At 44.6% G+C, this 18,644-nt stretch overlaps 1 protein-coding gene across 25 annotated transcripts in view; it reads right to left on the minus strand.

Moving 5' to 3' along the window:
• Positions 1-18,644, minus strand: part of ptk2aa (protein tyrosine kinase 2aa) — a 163,712-nt gene that overhangs the window by 29,454 nt on the left and 115,614 nt on the right. For all 25 annotated transcript variants that reach the window (XM_031788848.1, XM_031788847.1, XM_031788842.1 and 22 more), the window contains 8 exons: positions 15,466-15,553; positions 14,025-14,104; positions 13,856-13,918; positions 9,267-9,321; positions 5,571-5,711; positions 4,908-4,985; positions 4,037-4,144; positions 1,124-1,241 (listed from right to left, as the gene is read on the minus strand). In XM_031788848.1, coding sequence (XP_031644708.1) covers positions 1,124-1,241; positions 4,037-4,144; positions 4,908-4,985; positions 5,571-5,711; positions 9,267-9,321; positions 13,856-13,918; positions 14,025-14,104; positions 15,466-15,553 — 731 coding nt within the window. The remainder of the gene's footprint in view (positions 1-1,123; positions 1,242-4,036; positions 4,145-4,907; positions 4,986-5,570; positions 5,712-9,266; positions 9,322-13,855; positions 13,919-14,024; positions 14,105-15,465; positions 15,554-18,644) is intronic.

The raw sequence follows: 18,644 nt of genomic DNA on the forward strand, positions 1-18,644 counted from the left end.
TAGTATGTATAAACTGGGAGTAGAAGACTAAGTGTTGTTGTCCATTAGTTTACTCCAATTGGGATGGTAGAGTTAGGGGAAAATAATAACGGAAAATATATAAAAATTAAATATGTATATTTTATACATATTTATCCCAAAAATATATGGGGGATTGGAAATGATGCAGACAATTACATTGCTGGAAGCTACACTATCGGCAATATTAAATCAAATCTACCCACTAAAAAAAGATGAAATAAAAAGGAAGAGATGGAGTCGGTCCCGTGTGGCTCAGTTGGTAAAACATTGGCGCTTGCAATGCTAGGGTTGTTGGTTCGACTCCCACGGGGGACCAATGTGAAAAAGTATAAAAACTGTATGCACTCACACTGCTAAAAGACTAAAATGTCAAATGTAAAATGAGGGGAAAATCACAAACACAGGAGAGGAGTAGCCTGTTTGAACTGCTCCCCTCCCTCCCACACAGGAAAAAGCACACAGTCCAACTGCAAAAAAGGCTTAAAAGGCCCCTCCCAAAAAACAGATCTCTAATGCTTTACTGCTCGGGAAAAGACTAGGTGTTTGTTGAAAATACCAGATCTCTCTCAGACTGATAAAGGTATTGAAAGTGAATTCAACTACGACTACTAAACATGGCAGTCATGGCCAAAACAATACATGATTCCAAATCAAGCTACAACTGGAAACCTTGTAAACAGAAAGAAATCACACTACTGCCTACTGTCATGGTGATTGCCTAATACAATGCAGTCCATTTAGACTCAAATGACAACATCACCCAAGGCAGAGTGAATCTGTGACCGTCACTGCCGCAAAGCAATCTTGAAAACCAAGTAATGTCAATAAACACAAACCCTTCAACTACAGTAATACTTCTTAGTAGAAGTATCTTTTTCAGACAGTGTGAGACTTACCTAACCATGTCAGCAGCAAAACAACTCAAACTCAAATGTAGACTACTATCTTTCTGAGATAGTGTGTGTGTGTGTGTGTCTTGAAAACCATCTAGTAAAATCAACACAAACATACGCAAGTACACTTCTTAGTGTGTTTTTGAGACAGTGTGTGTGTGTGTGTGTGTGTGTGTGTGTGTGTGTGTGTGTGTGTGAGGAAGATGTACCTTTCTGCGGCCGTATGATGAAGGACTGGGTGACTCCGTTTACCAGGCGACAGTAGCCGTCTATGAGGTCGGCCATGTTTTCAGCTGTGGTGAGTGACGGCGTGGTCACTGTGAGAGGCTGTGGACACAACAGCAGCCCACAAAGAGCCATTATTACCAGCACGGGCAGAGGGACGGACAGACAGACAGACAGACAGACAGGGCTGTTCTGCTCTGCCTGGGGCTGCCAGCTGCCCCCTCCCATCACACAAACACTGTAGGGGGAACTCCGCATTTGTCTCAAACACAGACACACACTGCAGACCCACACACACACACACACACACACACACACACACACACACACAGTAGACCCTCACACACACTGCAGACACTGCAGACACACACTGCAGACACACATACACTGCACACACACACACACACTGCAGACACACACACTGCAGACACTCCCACACACACAGACACCCACACACACACTGCAGACGCGCACAACCACACACACACTGCAGACACACACACACAAACTGCAGACACACATACACACACGGCAGACACACACACACACACACGGCAGACACACACACACACACACGGCAGACACACACACACACACACACACTGCAGACACACACACACTGCAGACACACACACACACACTGCAGATACACTGCAGACACACACACACTGCAGACACACACACTGCAGACACACACACACTGCAGACACACACACACTGCAGACACACACACACACACACTGCAGACACACACACACACACTACACACACACACACACTGCAGACCCACACACACACACTGCAGACCCACACACACACACACTGCAGACGCACACACACACACTGCAGACCCACACACACTGCAGACCCACACACACTGCAGACCCACACACACTGCAGACCCACACACACTGCAGACCCACACACACTGCAGACCCACACACACTGCAGACCCACACACACTGCAGACCCACACACACTGCAGACCCACACACACTGCAGACCCACACACACACACACACACACAATGCAGACACACACACTGCAGACGCACAAACACGCACAAACACACACACACACACACACTGCAGACACACACACTGCAGACACACAAACACACATACACTGCAGACATACACACACTGTAGACACACACACTGCAGACACACACACACACACACACTGCAGACACACACACAAACACACACTGCAGACACACACTGCAGACACACACACACACTCACACTGCAGACACACACGCACGCACACAAACACACACTGCACACACACACACACACTACAGACACACACACTACAGACACACACACTACAGACACACACACTACAGACACACACACAATATCCATGTATTCCACTGACATAACTTCCTTCCTGTGCTGATTCATAACAACAGTAATACCACAGTGAACAGATGACTACAGAATAGCACTGTGACTGTGTTCCTCACTTTACCACCCGCCACGTCTTACTCCTGGCTTGCGTCCAAGATGGCACCCTATTCCCTTTATAGTGCACTACTTTGGTCTAGAGCGCATATGGCTCTGGTCAAAAGTAGTGCACTATACAGCGAATAGGGTGCCATTTGGGACATGTGCTCTGCGCTACCACTGACTGACAGGCAGAGTAGTAACCCAATACTATAATAATCCTCTATGGCAGACAGAGTAGTAACACAGTACTATAATAATCCTCTATGGACGGGCAGACAGTGTAGTAACCCAATACTATAATAATCATCTATGGCAGACAGAGTAGTAACACAATACTATAATAATCCTCTATGGCAGACAGAGTAGTAACCCAATACTATAATAATCCTCTATGGCAGACACAGTAGTAACACAGTACTATAATAATCCTCTATGGACGGGCAGACAGAGTAGTAACACAATACTATAATAATCCTCTATGGCCGGGCAGACATAGTAGTAACCCAATACTATAATAATCCTCTATGGCAGACAGAGTAGTAACCCAATACTATAATAACCCTCTATGGCAGACAGAGTAGTAACACAATACTATAATAATCCTCTATGGCCGGGCAGACAGACAGAGTAGTAACCCAATACTATAATAATCCTCTATGTTAGACAGAGTAGTAACCCAATACTATAATAATCCTCTATGGCAGACAGAGTAGTAACACAATACTATAATAATCCTCTATGGCCGGGCAGACATAGTAGTAACCCAATACTATAATAATCCTCTATGGCAGACAGAGTAGTAACCCAATAATATAATAATCCTCTATGGCAGACAGAGTAGTAACCCAATAATATAATAATCCTCTATGGCAGACAGAGTAGTAACACAATACTATAATAATCCTCTATGGCAGACATAGTAGTAACACAATACTATAATAATCCTCTATGGCAGACAGAGTAGTAACCCAATACTATAATAATCCTCTATGGCAGACAGAGTAGTAACACAATACTATAATAATCCTCTATGGCCAGCCCATCACAAATGAAAGGGTCCATTCATACAGGGGGGAGCCCAGAGTGAATGAATGTGTGTTACAGTAAAAGTAATCCCCAACAGGAAGACCTCTATGTGGAACCATTTGTAAATGGAACACTTATGTCCACTGTTCTGAAAAATCCATCCCAAGAAATCCATGTTTCACATGCTACTTCCTCTTCCAATAGTAGTAAATTGAAAGCAGATATTGACACAAAGGAAATATGAGTACATACAGAGAGGGGGAGGGGGGACTTGGCTACAAAAAAGTGATCTAATATTAGGTCAAATTAGCACTATTCACAAAGGTTATATCAATGTGTGCACTTACTCATGTTGAATGAATCATGTTCAAGTCAACCTCATGGTAATGTAAGGGTTATTATGAAATGGTTGATTGGTACCTCAGCAGCACCGGCCACGTTGAGCTGCAGCATGCCCTTCCTCTCCTTGTCCTCCATGACGGAGTATCCAATGGTCTGCACCTGGGTGAAGTTGGCCAGGTGTGTTGGCTGGAGAAGAGGAATCAATCAATCAATCAATTCATTAAAGTGCACGCAAGGGAGCAAAATATGTGTTAATGTACAATGTTTCAGATGACTCTTAAAGTAATGATGATTCCATTTGAACTTTAAAATGGTCACAGTGTTTCTCAGGAAGATGTATTTTGTGTTATCTAGCTATTCGTTCAGTGAAAACATTCCATTTCAAGCTGCACATTTTTTGTTGTTGAGAGGGATGTTTTTGGCGTATCCTTTGAATGAGAGGGGTCTCATGGCTTCCAGAACTAACCTCTCATCGCCATGGCTCATGGTGATATAACATGGAACACATCTGATACCCTCAGTTTGATGGGTAAAAACAACAGAAATCCTTGGGCCATTTTGGGAAGATTTTCACACACACACGGACAGACAGACACATGTGTTTCATTACCTCAGCCCCTGAGGGCAACATGAAAATTATCAGGAATACTCTTTGAAAATCCCAGTTCATTCATGCCAATATTTCAGGGCAGAAATGTATTGTATAGGGAGGAGATAGAAGAGAGACCAACTCCTAGGTTACAAGTAGTGTTTGGTTCCAGCTAAGTGACGGACAGCTGTTCTTCGAGGAAAACCACACCATATGTCCTAAATATCTTTAGTTTGACGTCTTTGGTTTCAGTCAAAACTATATAAGTTGTGCAACTGTAATGGCTGTGCTTGTTTGTGTGGAGATGCAGGACAAGGATACACAACACAATACATATTGAAATTAACATTTCTGACTCACAGTCGAACCCTTGTCTGTAAGGTAGCTAATGCCCTCCTCGGGTCCAATGGCTAGCTCTACTTGGATGACCCAGCTCAACTGTCAGGAGGAAAGGAAGACGGAGAGAAAAACAAAAAGAAGATTTGAGAAATGTCTTCAGTTCAGTCACAAATCAACAAGAGGAAAAGAGCGAAACATACACAATGACATTTAAGTTGAGAGTTCAATCTGTCGGATTCAAAGTGCCAACTCATAACCATGAAAACACATCTGCTACATCATTTGAACTGTTTGAAGTAGATCTGAGGGAATGCTAGATTAATTGTTACCATCTTTTGTCATTGCTGGGAAACAAAAAACAACAACTGTTGTTTTCCTTATGGCCAGTAGGGGACACTATGAACCTGGTCATTTTTTATTTAAGTTACAGAGATGCAGACTAGACCCACCCAAATACAACCATAATATCCCAGGCATTACTCCACACCTAACTACCATAGATTTTCTGAGAAAACAAGTACAACGCATTCAGTCGTGTTCAGTACAATTTAAGTCGTGTTCAGTACGAGTTCAGTTGTGTTCAGTACGAGTCATTCTCTGGGATTCTTAAAATGTCCATCTTGATGCTATATGTTTTATTTGAAACCCAGAAGAAAACATGTAATCAAGTGAAATTCAGCCTACCCCGAGAGCACATTTAAAACACTCCTTATCATATCTGTAAACGGGCGCCAGAATCTCCAGGAACTTGAGGATGCTCTGGTCATCATTCATGTTGGCAAACTGTTTGAACGTCTGCTGAATCAGCTTCCGCAGGGTTTTGGCCTGGCAGAGAGGGAAGGGAGAGAGTAGTTACTAGACAGGCAGACCCACGTGTCCCTCATGGCACCCTATTCCTTATATCGTGTATTACTTTTGTACGTGGTCAGAAGTAGTGCACTATGTTGGGAATAGGGTGCCATTTGGGACACAAACATGGCCCTGGTTAAGCTTGCCAGGGCATAGAGAACGGGGCACTGATACACTATGTCACGTTAATAGTATCAAACAGAGCAAGTGTGAAACACATGAAAGACAAGGAAAGTTATCCCAGGTGAAGGACAGTAGGCAGCTCTTCTGTTGTTCTGCCCCTGAACAAGGCAGTTAACCCCCTGTTCCCCGGGCACCGAAGACGTGGATGTCAATTAAGGCAGCCCCCCGCACCTCTCTGATTCAGAGGGGTTGGGTTAAATGCGGAGACACATTTCAGTTGAATACATTCAATTGGACAACTGACTAGGTCTCCCCCTTTCCCTTTCTATTGTTCTGATTCCATAGCCTACATGATGTTTGGCTTGTCATTGAACAAGAGGAGCTTGCTTAAAGCACAGACTACCGCTAAAGGAAAGCAATGCTCTAGTTCATTTCTCCGACTGTTCTAAATGGGCAATCTGAGATTAGTACATCCATTTGAAGGGGTTTTAAAGTAATGATATATAGCCATTGATTCTTAAAGTATATAACATGACTGAATTTAGTTGAACTGTCTTACCCCTTCAGAATCCCAGAACACCCCTTTAAAACTGTCCATCACTTTAATACACTTTACCTCTGTGAGAAAGAAGTGAATGATATTGATAACCGTATTGATTGGAGAATATATATTGAGTGTCATGCCAATTAGGGTCATAGCAGGGGACTGGGGGTGTGTGTCCCAAATTGCACCCTATTCCCTTTATAGTGCCCCTTACTTTGACCAGAGCCCAATGGGTGAAGGGAAAAGGGTGCCATTTAGTACACACAAGTGAGTGAGACAGACCAGTTCATAGTTCAACCAGTTTAGAGACTATTGGAGCTGGTGGCCTGATCAATGTGACCGGGTCAATAGTGACTCTGTCATCCATTACACGGCCAGTGAGTTTAAACTCCATTAAAAATGCATGAGACATCGTGCTTTAATGACAGCTGATGTTGACACTATTACTACACACTGACTGGGACACACACACTGACTGGGACACACACACACACACACACACACACACACACACACACACACACACACACACACACACACCTTCTAATTAAAAATGCCACTGCAATTATGTAATGTAAATCAACTCCCTGCAGAGTTAGGCTAATTCATCAAGGACTTATGCTAACAGCTGTCTATCCTATTAGTCTGCATACTGGCTTTTAAAATCAACGACTTATAAATGCAGCATTTTAGACTCCACTTAACGGTCAGGGGGTGGGGGTTGGAAAACACTGGAATTCTAGGAATGGATCCCCTGATCCTATCTGGATGTCTTAGTTACTGTAGAACATAATAGTAACATGTAGAGTAATCACAGAGCTTGTCCCCTCCACCCTTCCTGAGAGGAAGCTGAGCTCAGAGTATCTCTCCATCTCCCCTAAGAACCCTGGCAGGGAGGGAGGGCCCTCCCAGCTGAGTAGGGCCAATGAGCTGGCCTACAGTTGCTACAGTACAGTAGTGTACTGATGTGTATAGATGAATCTTTCTGAATCTGTATATATTCTATGCCATTTGAATACCCTTGATGATGTGCTTTAATGTTGGCACAGGCAAACTGATGGCAGGTTTCCCCCGGTATATACAAAGTAGTACTTTGAAAGACATTGACAGCATAAAGACAACTTATAGTACTGTAGTTGTAACAGATGTCATGTTTTGACCTGACAAAGATCAGAATATTCACTATTAAAAAGTGGATTTATGAGCATATAGAGTCCTAAAGTCAACCCATCAGGTTGGAAATGTCCACACAAGTACATCATTCTAAAGACGTACTCTGACACTGTATTCATCCCAAATGGCACCCTCTTCCCTATATCATAGATGTCAAACTCATTCCATGGACACCTGTGCCCTATATAGTGCACTACTTTTGACCAGTGTCCATAGTAAAAAGTAGTGCACTTTAGAGATTACAGGGTGCTATTTGGGATACACAATTGTTGACTCTGGTGCCAAACCAAATGAAACTCACGTTTCCCTCCACTTTTTCCAGCAGAGCCTGTCATCATCTCTCTAAATGGAAACCTTCTGCTGTAAACCTGGCGATGGTAATTATGTAAATGTGAACCTCTGTGTAATCAATAATTTATTTTATTGCCTAATTTGATTACGCTTTCAGTGAGTTATATTCCGACCTCAGCCATCTGCCAGGTAATGTTCACTGTCCAGTGGAGTGGATAGGAGCGAGAATAACTGTGTTAACATACTTCTGTTCATCAAGACAGTGTGTGTGTGGGGGAGTCAGGAGTGTGTATGTGTGTCAGAGTGGGTGTGTGCGCGTGCGTGGCTTCAGTTCATCGCTGAAAGCTTAATCTGTCACACGGGGGGGTGGGGGGGGGGTGGAGGGCTGGAGGGGGGGTGGAGGGAGGTAAGGATGGATGGATAGTTAGGGTGTGTTTTCAAACAGGCGCCTGGCTACGAAGATGTGATTTCATGTTTTCCAAGGGGAGCTGTGACTGGAATGGGGGAGGGGAGGGTAACTCTGAGGCACATCCCCAGAAGTAGCCTCCCCCCATCAGGGGGGGGGGGGGGGGGGGTGAAGTGGGTTTAGCAGTGACATGTGGGGCTGTGGGGTTAGGCACACCTCCAGGCAGAGCATCTGTCCACCCCTCTTTCACCGACTCCAATGCACCCTTCCCCGGGGCACTGGGCCCCACGTTCACGCCGCCCCATCGTGGCACCCCCGCAGCTCTGTACACCCACACACGTGCCATAAATCCATCACATCACACACATGGCTGGCGGCTGACACACACACACGCGCGCACACACACAGGCAGAGACACAGACTACCAGGAAAACCCACCATCAAGGCTCTGTTAAATATGCTAAACTCCTTGTTTAGAATATTTAACAGTGGGTTTTCCTGGTAGACTGTCTCTGTGTGTGTGTGTGTGTGTGTGTGTGTGTGTATGTGTGTGTGTGTGTGTGTGTGTGTGTGTAGTGTGAGACTGGCTTTAGGCCAAAAACAAAAAAAAGCTGTCTTATATAGTACAGTATATAGAACAGTGTCTGGCACTGTTGTGATGCGAGAATTCGACAAATGAGTGGGTTTGATTCAGTTGGGGCTCTTTCCCCCACAGGCCTGTATGTACGAGGAATGCTAGCCTAGAACTAGGCCAACTCTGCCTGTCCCAGGCTGGAACAAAGGCCCCAGAACCAAGAGATCCACACACACAGCTAGAAGACACTTCAGAGGGCAGAAAGGAAATACGGAATTGTCAAAGTGCGTGCTACATTCATATGAAGCGGTGGTCAGTGCTCTCTCTGAGAATGTATTGGAGACTGACTGGTCCTTGAGGATATATTCTCATCGATGGCCCTGAAAGAATGAACAGATTTTTTGTGAAGCATCATCTCACCTTGACTGAATCCAGTAAACTCTTGGGGAAGAATCTTCTTAAGCCCACATCTTTTCTGCAAAGAAGAAATAAAAAGAGGAGAGGACAAAGGACAACGTCAGTTTAGTGAGACTAGTGCCTGAGGCTGGTCTAGCAGACAACACATAAACACCACCCCAGCATGGGTACGAATCCTGGCCCCACCGCTATTCTGCATCTTCATCCATCACTATGTCTACTCTCTCATTTCCTACAATCTCTGTCTGAATAAAGTGAAATACAGTCAAATATATATATATATATTTGAAAATCCTCTCTCCTGTCTGTCTCCCTGGCCCGACAGTAATCCAAGCTGCTTATTCTAAAAACATGGAAATCAATCAGCAATCATTAACACAATGGGAAAAAAATCGAATGATTTATTATTTCAATATTGAAAGTGTGTGGGCTACGGAGAGAAACAAAATGGTGCCGTTTCAGTCCATGTGGAGGAATGTGATACTGATGCTGGAGATGGGGGTGTGTGCTAATAGGTTTGGGCAGGTGTGAGGTGGAGGAAAGTGATGCTGGTGCTGGAGATGGGGGTGTGTGCTAATGGGTCTGGGCAGGTGTGAGGTGGAGGAAAGTGATGCTGATGCTGGAGATGGGGGTGTGTGCTAATGGGTCTGGGCAGGTGTGAGGTGGAGGAAAGTGATGCTGATGCTGGAGATGGGGGTGTGTGCTAATGGGTCTGGGCAGGTGTGAGGTGGAGGAAAGTGATGCTGATGCTGGAGATGGGGGTATGTGCTAATGGGTCTGGGCAGGTGTGAGGTGGAGGAAAGTGATGCTGATGCTGGAGATGGGGGTGTGTGCTAATGAGCCTGGGCAGGTATTAGGTGGAGGAAAGTGATGCTGGTGCTGGAGATGGGGGTGTGTGCTAATGGGTCTGGGCAGGTATGAGGTGGAGGAAAGTGATGCTGGTGCTGGAGATGGGGGTGTGTGCTAATGGGTCTGGGCAGGTGTGAGGTGGAGGAAAGTGATGCTGGTGCTGGAGATGGGGGTGTGTGCTAATGGGTCTGGGCAGGTGTGAGGTGGAGGAAAGTGATGCTGGTGCTGGAGATGGGGGTGTGTGCTAATGGGTCTGGGCAGGTGTGATGTAGTTGAAGTTTGTACAATGTTGTCATTTGTATGTGTATGTTTTGTATTGTCTATAAAAGATAAAATACAATTGTACCCCAAAAAGGTTATCCAAGCTACACGCCCCCTCCATGTCTGTCACCTCACTAGCCGTCAGTCACCCAGATCTGAAGTGCTTTTAGATTGGATTGCCCCTAACGCCCTCCCTCCCTCACTGCTGGGCTCTGTGTCTTTGAGCAAGTGGACAGACTGACCTGGAACTAATTCTAGCCAGCGCACTGAGCCCCAGCACCATTATCCACAGAGCAGAGGGAAGAATGTGAAATGGAGAGAGAGAGAAAGGGAGGCAGAGAGAGAGAGAGAGAGAGAGAGAGAGAGAGAGAGAGAGAGAGAGAGAGAGAGAGAGAGAGAGAGAGAGAGAGAGAGAGAGAGAGAGAGAGAGAGAGAGAGAGAGAGAGATATTGTGGGTGAGAGAGAGAGAGAGAGAGAGAGAGAGATTGTGGGTGAGAGAGAGAGAGCAAGAGAGAGAGAGAGAGAGAGAGAGAGAGAGACAGAGGCAGAGGCAGAGAGAGAGAGAGAGAGAGAGAGAGAGAGAGAGATATTGTGGGTGAGAGAGAGAGAGAGAGAGAGAGAGAGAGAGAGAGAGAGAGAGAGAGAGAGAGAGAGAGATTGTGGGTGAGAGAGAGAGAGAGAGAGAGAGAGAGAGAGAGAGAGAGAGAGAGAGAGAGAAAGAGAGGCAGAGAGAGAGAGAGAGAGAGAGAGAGAGATATTGTGGGTGAGAGAGAGAGAGAGAGAGAGAGAGAGAGAGAGAGAGAGAGAGAGAGAGAGAGAGAGAGAGATTGTGGGTGAGAGAGAGAGAGAGAGAGAGAGAGATTGTGGGTGAGAGAGAGAGAGAGAGAGAGAGAGAGAGGCAGAGGCAGAGAGAGAGGCAGAGAGAATGAGAGTGCTGGCTATTCTTTACTTTTGTGCCTCAAACAAGCCCCTGCTTTCTCTATGGGCCTGAGCTCAGCACAGCAGCAGCTAATGCTGGACATCATTGGTTGGGCAAGGTCCAGTTAGCACTAGCCAGAGCCCTAGCAGTAGGCTACAGAACAGTCAAATTAACACATTTGTGTGGTCTCTCCCTTGTTTCATATCATGCTTAATAAAACCTGGTTGCATATCACAATAACCTTGTTCCAAAAACCTACCCATAAGGATGATATTAGTGACATTACATCTGAAGCATACAGAAACATCTTGTGATTTAGTAGCCTACTATGAGAGAACATACGGTCATCAACATGGAGGGAGAGCAGCAGAGCTAATATTTCTTCCAGTTACTCAGTAACAGTTTGCACTAGTGCTGGGAATTGGCAGGGACCTCATGATACAATATCACAATATATAGAGTAGGTGCCAATATATGATATGATACTCACGATTCTATATCTATTGCCATTCGATACTGCGATTTTATTGCAGTATCAATTCAATGTTTCAAACATATTGCTCACCATATACTGTATGTCCAGATCCGTCATGGAAATAAAAGTGTTGAAAACAAATTGGCTCACTATTTAAAAAGAAGATGGAGAACAAGCTATGAAGGAAAAATACTGCAGTTTTGGTGCAGGTACAGCCAACTAGCACAAAAATAATATTCAAAATTGTAAAAAAAAATATATATATATGTATATATATACTGCAATATCATAAAATAAAAAAGTCCTGATAAGTGACTGTATCGATTTTTTCCCTTATCATTAGTTAGACCAGTTTGGAGGGGAAACTTTACCCTACACCACGGCTTGGGCACGTTTCTCGCTGATCAACCTCCGGTTAGGCACGTTTCTCAGCCTGCAGTGCCCTACCTTACAGCCTGCTGCAGACCCGGTCCAATTACTCAACCCCTTAACTCAGCATATCCTTGGAGCCAGCAGAGGAGGACTGCGTCCCAAGTGGCACCCAATATAGTGCACAGGGTTTGACCAGGGCCCAATAGGGCTATATAGTGCACTACGTAAGGAACAGGGTGCCATTTTGGATGAAGCCATACATTTTCCCTGCAGAAGAAAGGTGTGAGATTCTCCCCTGGGAAAGGAGGCAGAACACGGATGTTCCCGGACAGCAGGGGGAATTAGACCAGCCAGCAGGGATCATGTTGTGGACTGGCTAACAAGAACGGAATGACGCTTGGAATACCAATGGGCTCAGAATACCAATGTGCTGGTAGTGTTTATCCCCCCAAAAATGTAAGCACATTCTACTCCAAATTGAATGAAAATTGTATTTTTACCATCTGAAATAGTATTTTCTCTTCAAAAGCATTATAACCTGTAGGCTGAAGCATGGGGTTGCCCTTCTGCATTTACCTAATTGAAAAACCGCAAAAGACTAAAATTCTCAATCTTAAAAGCGCGTCTCGGTATAAATATATATATATTTTCAAAATGTTTAAATGGGCGTGGCGGCAACGATTTAGCAGCGGCGGGCATGAATATAGGGGAAATACTGGGCTGGAACACTAAAGTACAGGACCCAACCCTCTGGGTTAGAGAAGGTATGTTGATGGTAAACAGGAGAGAAATACCAAAGTACAGGACCCAACCCTCTGGGTTAGAGAAGGTATGTTGATGGTAAACAAGAGAGAAATACCAAAGTACAGGACCCAACCCTCTGGGTTAGAGAAGGTATGTTGATGGTAAACAGGAGAGAAATACCAAAGTACAGGACCCAACCCTCTGGGTTAGAGAAGGTATGTTGATGGTAAACAGGAGAGAAATACCAAAGTACAGGACCCAACCCTCTGGGTTAGAGAAGGTATGTTGATGGTAAACAGGAGAGAAATACCAAAGTACAGGACCCAACCCTCTGGGTTAGAGAAGGTATGTTGATGGTAAACAGGAGAGAAATACCAAAGGGATCACTGGTAATTTGGTTACAGTGTGAGGACTCCCTCTTCCTCTCCCCTCTTCATCCATCAGGCGAAATATATATGAAAAGCAAACTCTGCATTTCAATCAATACGGAGAGACAAGAGAGAGTGATCGTTAGTAATTAGAGGGCCTCTTTAGAGAGGGTGGAGGCCTGAGCATATGAGAAAATGACTAATTGGACGCATCATTAACGTGAACCCCTGACCTATATCAAATAGCGCACCTCGGAGGGCGTGTTCGATGGCAGACCTGAGACTCTGCAGGGGGTTCTCACCATGTACAGTCACGCCACCGGTTAACCCATGTGATCTTTATGAAGATGGTTCACATATAACCCATTAACACACTAGGTTAACCTATGTGATCATAGTCCATTTCAATATGATTCTGTGTATTGAGGTTATGCTATCATAAATACATGTATTTTATCACCTTAACAGGAATTCCTCTTGTACATTGAGTTTCTTGGTAAAAGATCAACAAAGATGTACAATATTGACTGAATAGTTGATTCTTACAGTGAGCAGTAGAAACCCAAGCTATTACCATACGAGAATCAAGCCAAAGGGGACTTACTCTAATAGTTCATAGTTTGATTTCTTGTCCAGGGCATTTCCCCGCATCTCCCGGAAGAATCTCCTGTAAAGGAAACATGTCTTGGTTAGTGTGAAATACAACAAGGCAGCTAGCTACCATTCATGAAAGAGAATAGAACATTTGACCACTCTTGGATACCTGAACTGACCTGATTTCAAGGCATCCCAACTTAAGTGCAATGTCTTGCTCGACCTGGTCGGCTATCTCTACCATGTAGTCATTTTTCACCTGTAAGACAAACCAAAATACATGTTTTAGCATGGGAGCATGGAGACCTTACACAGAGCAACAGACTTTCAGACTGAGGGGTAGAACACAGGGGACCTTACTGATATACAGCCCTTTTACAAACATTGACCCCCACCCTCCCGTGCAAGAGAGAGAGAGACAGAGAAAGAGAAAGACACAGAGAGACAGAGACACAGAGAGAGAGAGAGAGAGAGAGAGAGAGAGAGAGAGAGAGAGAGAGAGAGAGAGACACAGAGAGAGACAGAGAGAAAGACAAAGAGACAGAGAGAGAGAGACAGAGAGAGAGAGACACAGAGAGAGAGAGAGAGACAGAGAGAGCGAGAGAGAGAGCTTGGTTGATAAACCCTGGGTGGGTACACCTGCAGTGACAGCAGCACAACACTGGCAGACGGACACAGAGAGAGACATTTCATGAGACAAATGAGTGTGTGCTTCTGAGTGACAACTAAGGGAGCTAGACCTGTTTCATGGGCTATTATGTCCTCTCTGAATATCATGTTTTGTCATGTTGAGTGGCAGTTCTTTGTATTCTAACAACCATAGAGACATTGAGTCTGACATTTTAGATCATAGGCATTGAAAACAAAACCTGGTTCATGAAAGTGTTGTTCTATACCAGACACAATTCGGAACACAAGCACACTTCACGCTCCATGATTACCCCTTCAAACAGGGACATTTGAACCTTCCATCAATTTTCCCCTCAGCTGGATTTCAGCAAAAATAAGAGTGTAAAAGTGACACAGATGAGTCCAAATGTGTTCCCCTGCTGTCAAGACGGCCTCTTTCTCCCCCGTCAGGATCGGAGAGAGGGAGCGTCTCTTCCCCAGACCACCAGACAGCCCTCCTGAGCCCTCCTGAGACCCACTGACCCAGTTCAGCTCTCTACATCTACAGCCTTGCGGACGGCTACACACCGTGTGTTACGCCCTAATACCTCCACATATTTCCCCCATACACTCACACACAGTAACACCTTGGGTCCCTCAGACACACACACAAACACCTTGGGTCCCTCAGACACACACACAAACACCTTGGGTCCCTCAGACCCACACACATATGTATGTGCAGGTACGCATGCTTGCACACATACACACACAGACACACACACGTCAGAAGTGCCATATGCCTCCACCTCCGGTTACAGTGTTGTTGAATAAATAGGCCTCGCTAAGTATGTTTAGAAAATGAGTCTCCCCTGGTCAATGGCCTGTAACAAACCAGGCTGTCTCTGTTACTCAACTCTCATGGATGATGTGTTGGTGTGTGTGTGCATGCAGGCATTCACGTCTATGTGTGTGTGTGTGTGTGTGTGTGTGTGTGTGTGTGTGTGTCACCTGCTGGTAGAAGTAGTTGAGTGTGGGTTTATCTTCACTGAAGTGGTGCAGGAATCCTTTTGGAAGGTAGCGAATACGCAGTTCATACCTGGAGAGCAGAGCAACATGTCACTGTTTAGATAAAACACAGGAGGGAATAGGGATTTAGGTGTTTTTATAGTCACAGAGATTGAATACTGTTTACAGTTCAGCTTCAACACAGCTCAAAACATTGCCTAGTGACACAGGGGGAAAAGAGTTAATATGCCCCTGCTTAGAACACAGATGCTTAGGGAATAGGGGTGTTGTGTTTTACACGCAGGTCACAGAGCTAGCATACAGCACAGTCCACATAAAGAAAAGGAATAGATATATTGTATCCCAATAATGGTTTACAATTCAGGAACTAGCATACAGTATATACACTGAGTGTACAAAACATTAAGAACACCTTCCTAATATTGTCATGCACCCCCTTTTGCCCTCAGAACAGTCTCAATTCGTCAGGGCATAGGCTCTACAAGGTGTCGAAAGCCAGGGATGCTGGCCCATGTTGGCTCCAATGCTTTCCACAGTTGTGTCAAGTTGGCTGGATGTTCTTTGTGTGGTGGACCATTCTTGATACACAAGGCAAACTGTTTAGCATGAAAAACCCTGCAGAGTTGCATTTCTTGACACAAACCTGGCACCTACTACTACCATACCCTGTTCATAGGATATTAAATGTTTTGTATTTCCCATTCACTCTCAATGGCACACAATCCATGTCTCAAATCATTCTTTAACCCGTCTCCTCCCCTTCAGCTCTCATGCAAACACTTCCTAGTGACTCAGTGACACACACATGGGAAGAAGTTATTTGATCTGAAATAGGAATACTGAGGGGTGCACAGTGTGTGTGTGTGTGTGTGTGTTAGGCTCTACCCAGATTTTCATGACCTCATACTGTCCTTCTCTCACACTGGGACATAGTACAAAAGGGAGCGGAAAGATAAGGCAAAAAAAAAGAAAAAAGCACATTGGACGCCCATTACCAGAATGCTAACAAGTAATAGAGCATTTCTATTGGAGGCTGCTTGCTAAATATGCTAACGAGCCCAAATTAAAATAAACAAATTGTAAAGACAGGCAATCCTGTTCATAAAGTTATACATAGGAGAAGATACCGACTGTCATTTTTGGTGAGCTTCCAGCAAATGTGAATGAGAGCCATTGTGCAAATGAAGAAAGTTGACGCATGCTTCTCTGAAGGAAGAACAGTACTGTGTACACTGTGTCTGTGTGGCGTCTGGGAGCCTGCCTGCTCTGCTCAGAGAAGATAGGGTGAGGAGCAGACAGGCCTACAACAGAGAGGAGAAAAACACAAGGAAGCCAAGCTACAGTGGCAGCTGTACAGATTACTCATCCAAAGGGCTGTGACTTCTCAAACACTGCAGAAAGCTAACACAATATGATGCCCTGTAACCTTATTAACTCAGCTATTGACTTAGATGACTTGCAAGTTAAATTTAGGGGATGATTTAACGCAGAATTCTTAGTTTTTTCACACAGGAAAAAATATATAAAACGCGTTTTGTAAGAAACGATCATACAATAAAATGCTTCTTATTGTAATTTCTGGTCAGCATCAAACTAATGTTGTCCACTGGGATGAGAGTTCCCAAAACAAGCATTCTACCAGCAGACATCACTCTGACTGATATGGCGCTCCTTTTCTCTGGTACTGTTCTGGTGTAGCCAGCTTCCTTTTCTCTGGTACTGTTCTGGTGTAGCCAGCGTCCTTTTATCTGGTACTGTTCTGGTGTAGCCAACTTCCTTTTCTCTGGTACTGTTCTGGTGTAGCCAGCGTCCTTTTATCTGGTACTGTTCTGGTGTAGCCAACTTCCTTTTCTCTGGTACTGTTCTGGTGTAGCCAACTTCCTTTTCTCTGGTACTGTTCTGGTGTAGCCAGCGTCCTTTTATCTGGTACTGTTCTGGTGTAGCCAACTTCCTTTTCTCTGGTACTGTTCTGGTGTAGCCAGGTTCCTTTTCTCTGGTACTGTTCTGGTGTAGCCAGCTTCCTTTTCTCTGGTACTGTTCTGGTGTAGCCAGCTTCCTTTTCTCTGGTACTGTTCTGGTGTAGCCAGCTTCCTTTTCTCTGGTACTGTTCTGGTGTAGCCAGCGTCCTTTTATCTGGTACTGTTCTGGTGTAGCCAGCTTCCTTTTCTCTGGTACTGTTCTGGTGTAGCCAGCTTCCTTTTCTCTGGTACTGTTCTGGTGTAGCCAGCGTCCTTTTCTCTGGTACAGTTCTGGTGTAGCCAGCTTACTTTTCTCTGGTACTGTTCTGGTGTAGCCAGCGTCCTTTTCTCTGGTACTGTTCTGGTGTAGCCAGCTTCCTTTTCTCTGGTACTGTTCTGGTGTAGCCAGCGTCCTTTTCTCTGGTACTGTTCTGGTGTAGCCAGCTTCCTTTTCTCTGGTACTGTTCTGGTGTAGCCAGCGTCCTTTTCTCTGGTACTGTTCTGGTGTAGCCAGTGTCCTTTTCTCTGGTACTGTTCTGGTGTAGCCAGCGTCCTTTTCTCTGGTACTGTTCTGGTGTAGCCAGCTTCCTTTTCTCTGGTACTGTTCTGGTGTGGCCAGATTCCTTTTCTCTGGTGTTGTTCTGGTGTGGCCAGCTTCCTTTTCTCTGAAAAATGCCAGATTAACTTGAAGCAAAACATTAGGAAACATAGCTGGTTATATTCTTTCTCTGATAAACATTAGAAATATGATGGCCATGCATTGTTTTTTGCAACAAACAAATACCTTAAGTTTTCATTGTAAGCTCACTGTGTGGCTGCTAGCCAAATAGCGTTGCACTTCTGTTGTCATCTGATGAAAATGAAGCTATTTTCTGCCGAATGTGTTGCACTAATGTATCACTCTATTGCTGAAGAAAAAAAACTGTTACTTTCAACATAAAACGCGACCCCTGTCAATAAACAGCTGGACTCACCTGCTACCGCTTTCTCCTATTGTGCTATTTACAAACAAACAGTTGCTCAACTGTTCTGGGGAACTCCGGTAAGCTTCATCATTGAAAATGTGACGGGTGAAATGAACATGTTCTGCTTTATTTCCTTATGTATTGCACAAATTGAATTGAACAAGACCCAGGCCCTTCTTCAGGTTACATTTCCTAATAGGTTGAGATTGTTCCAGGCATTCATTCTGTCTGTATCCAT

This window comes from Oncorhynchus kisutch, linkage group LG14 (assembly GCF_002021735.2).
Source record: "Oncorhynchus kisutch isolate 150728-3 linkage group LG14, Okis_V2, whole genome shotgun sequence".
Classification (NCBI taxonomy): Eukaryota; Metazoa; Chordata; class Actinopteri; order Salmoniformes; family Salmonidae; genus Oncorhynchus; species Oncorhynchus kisutch.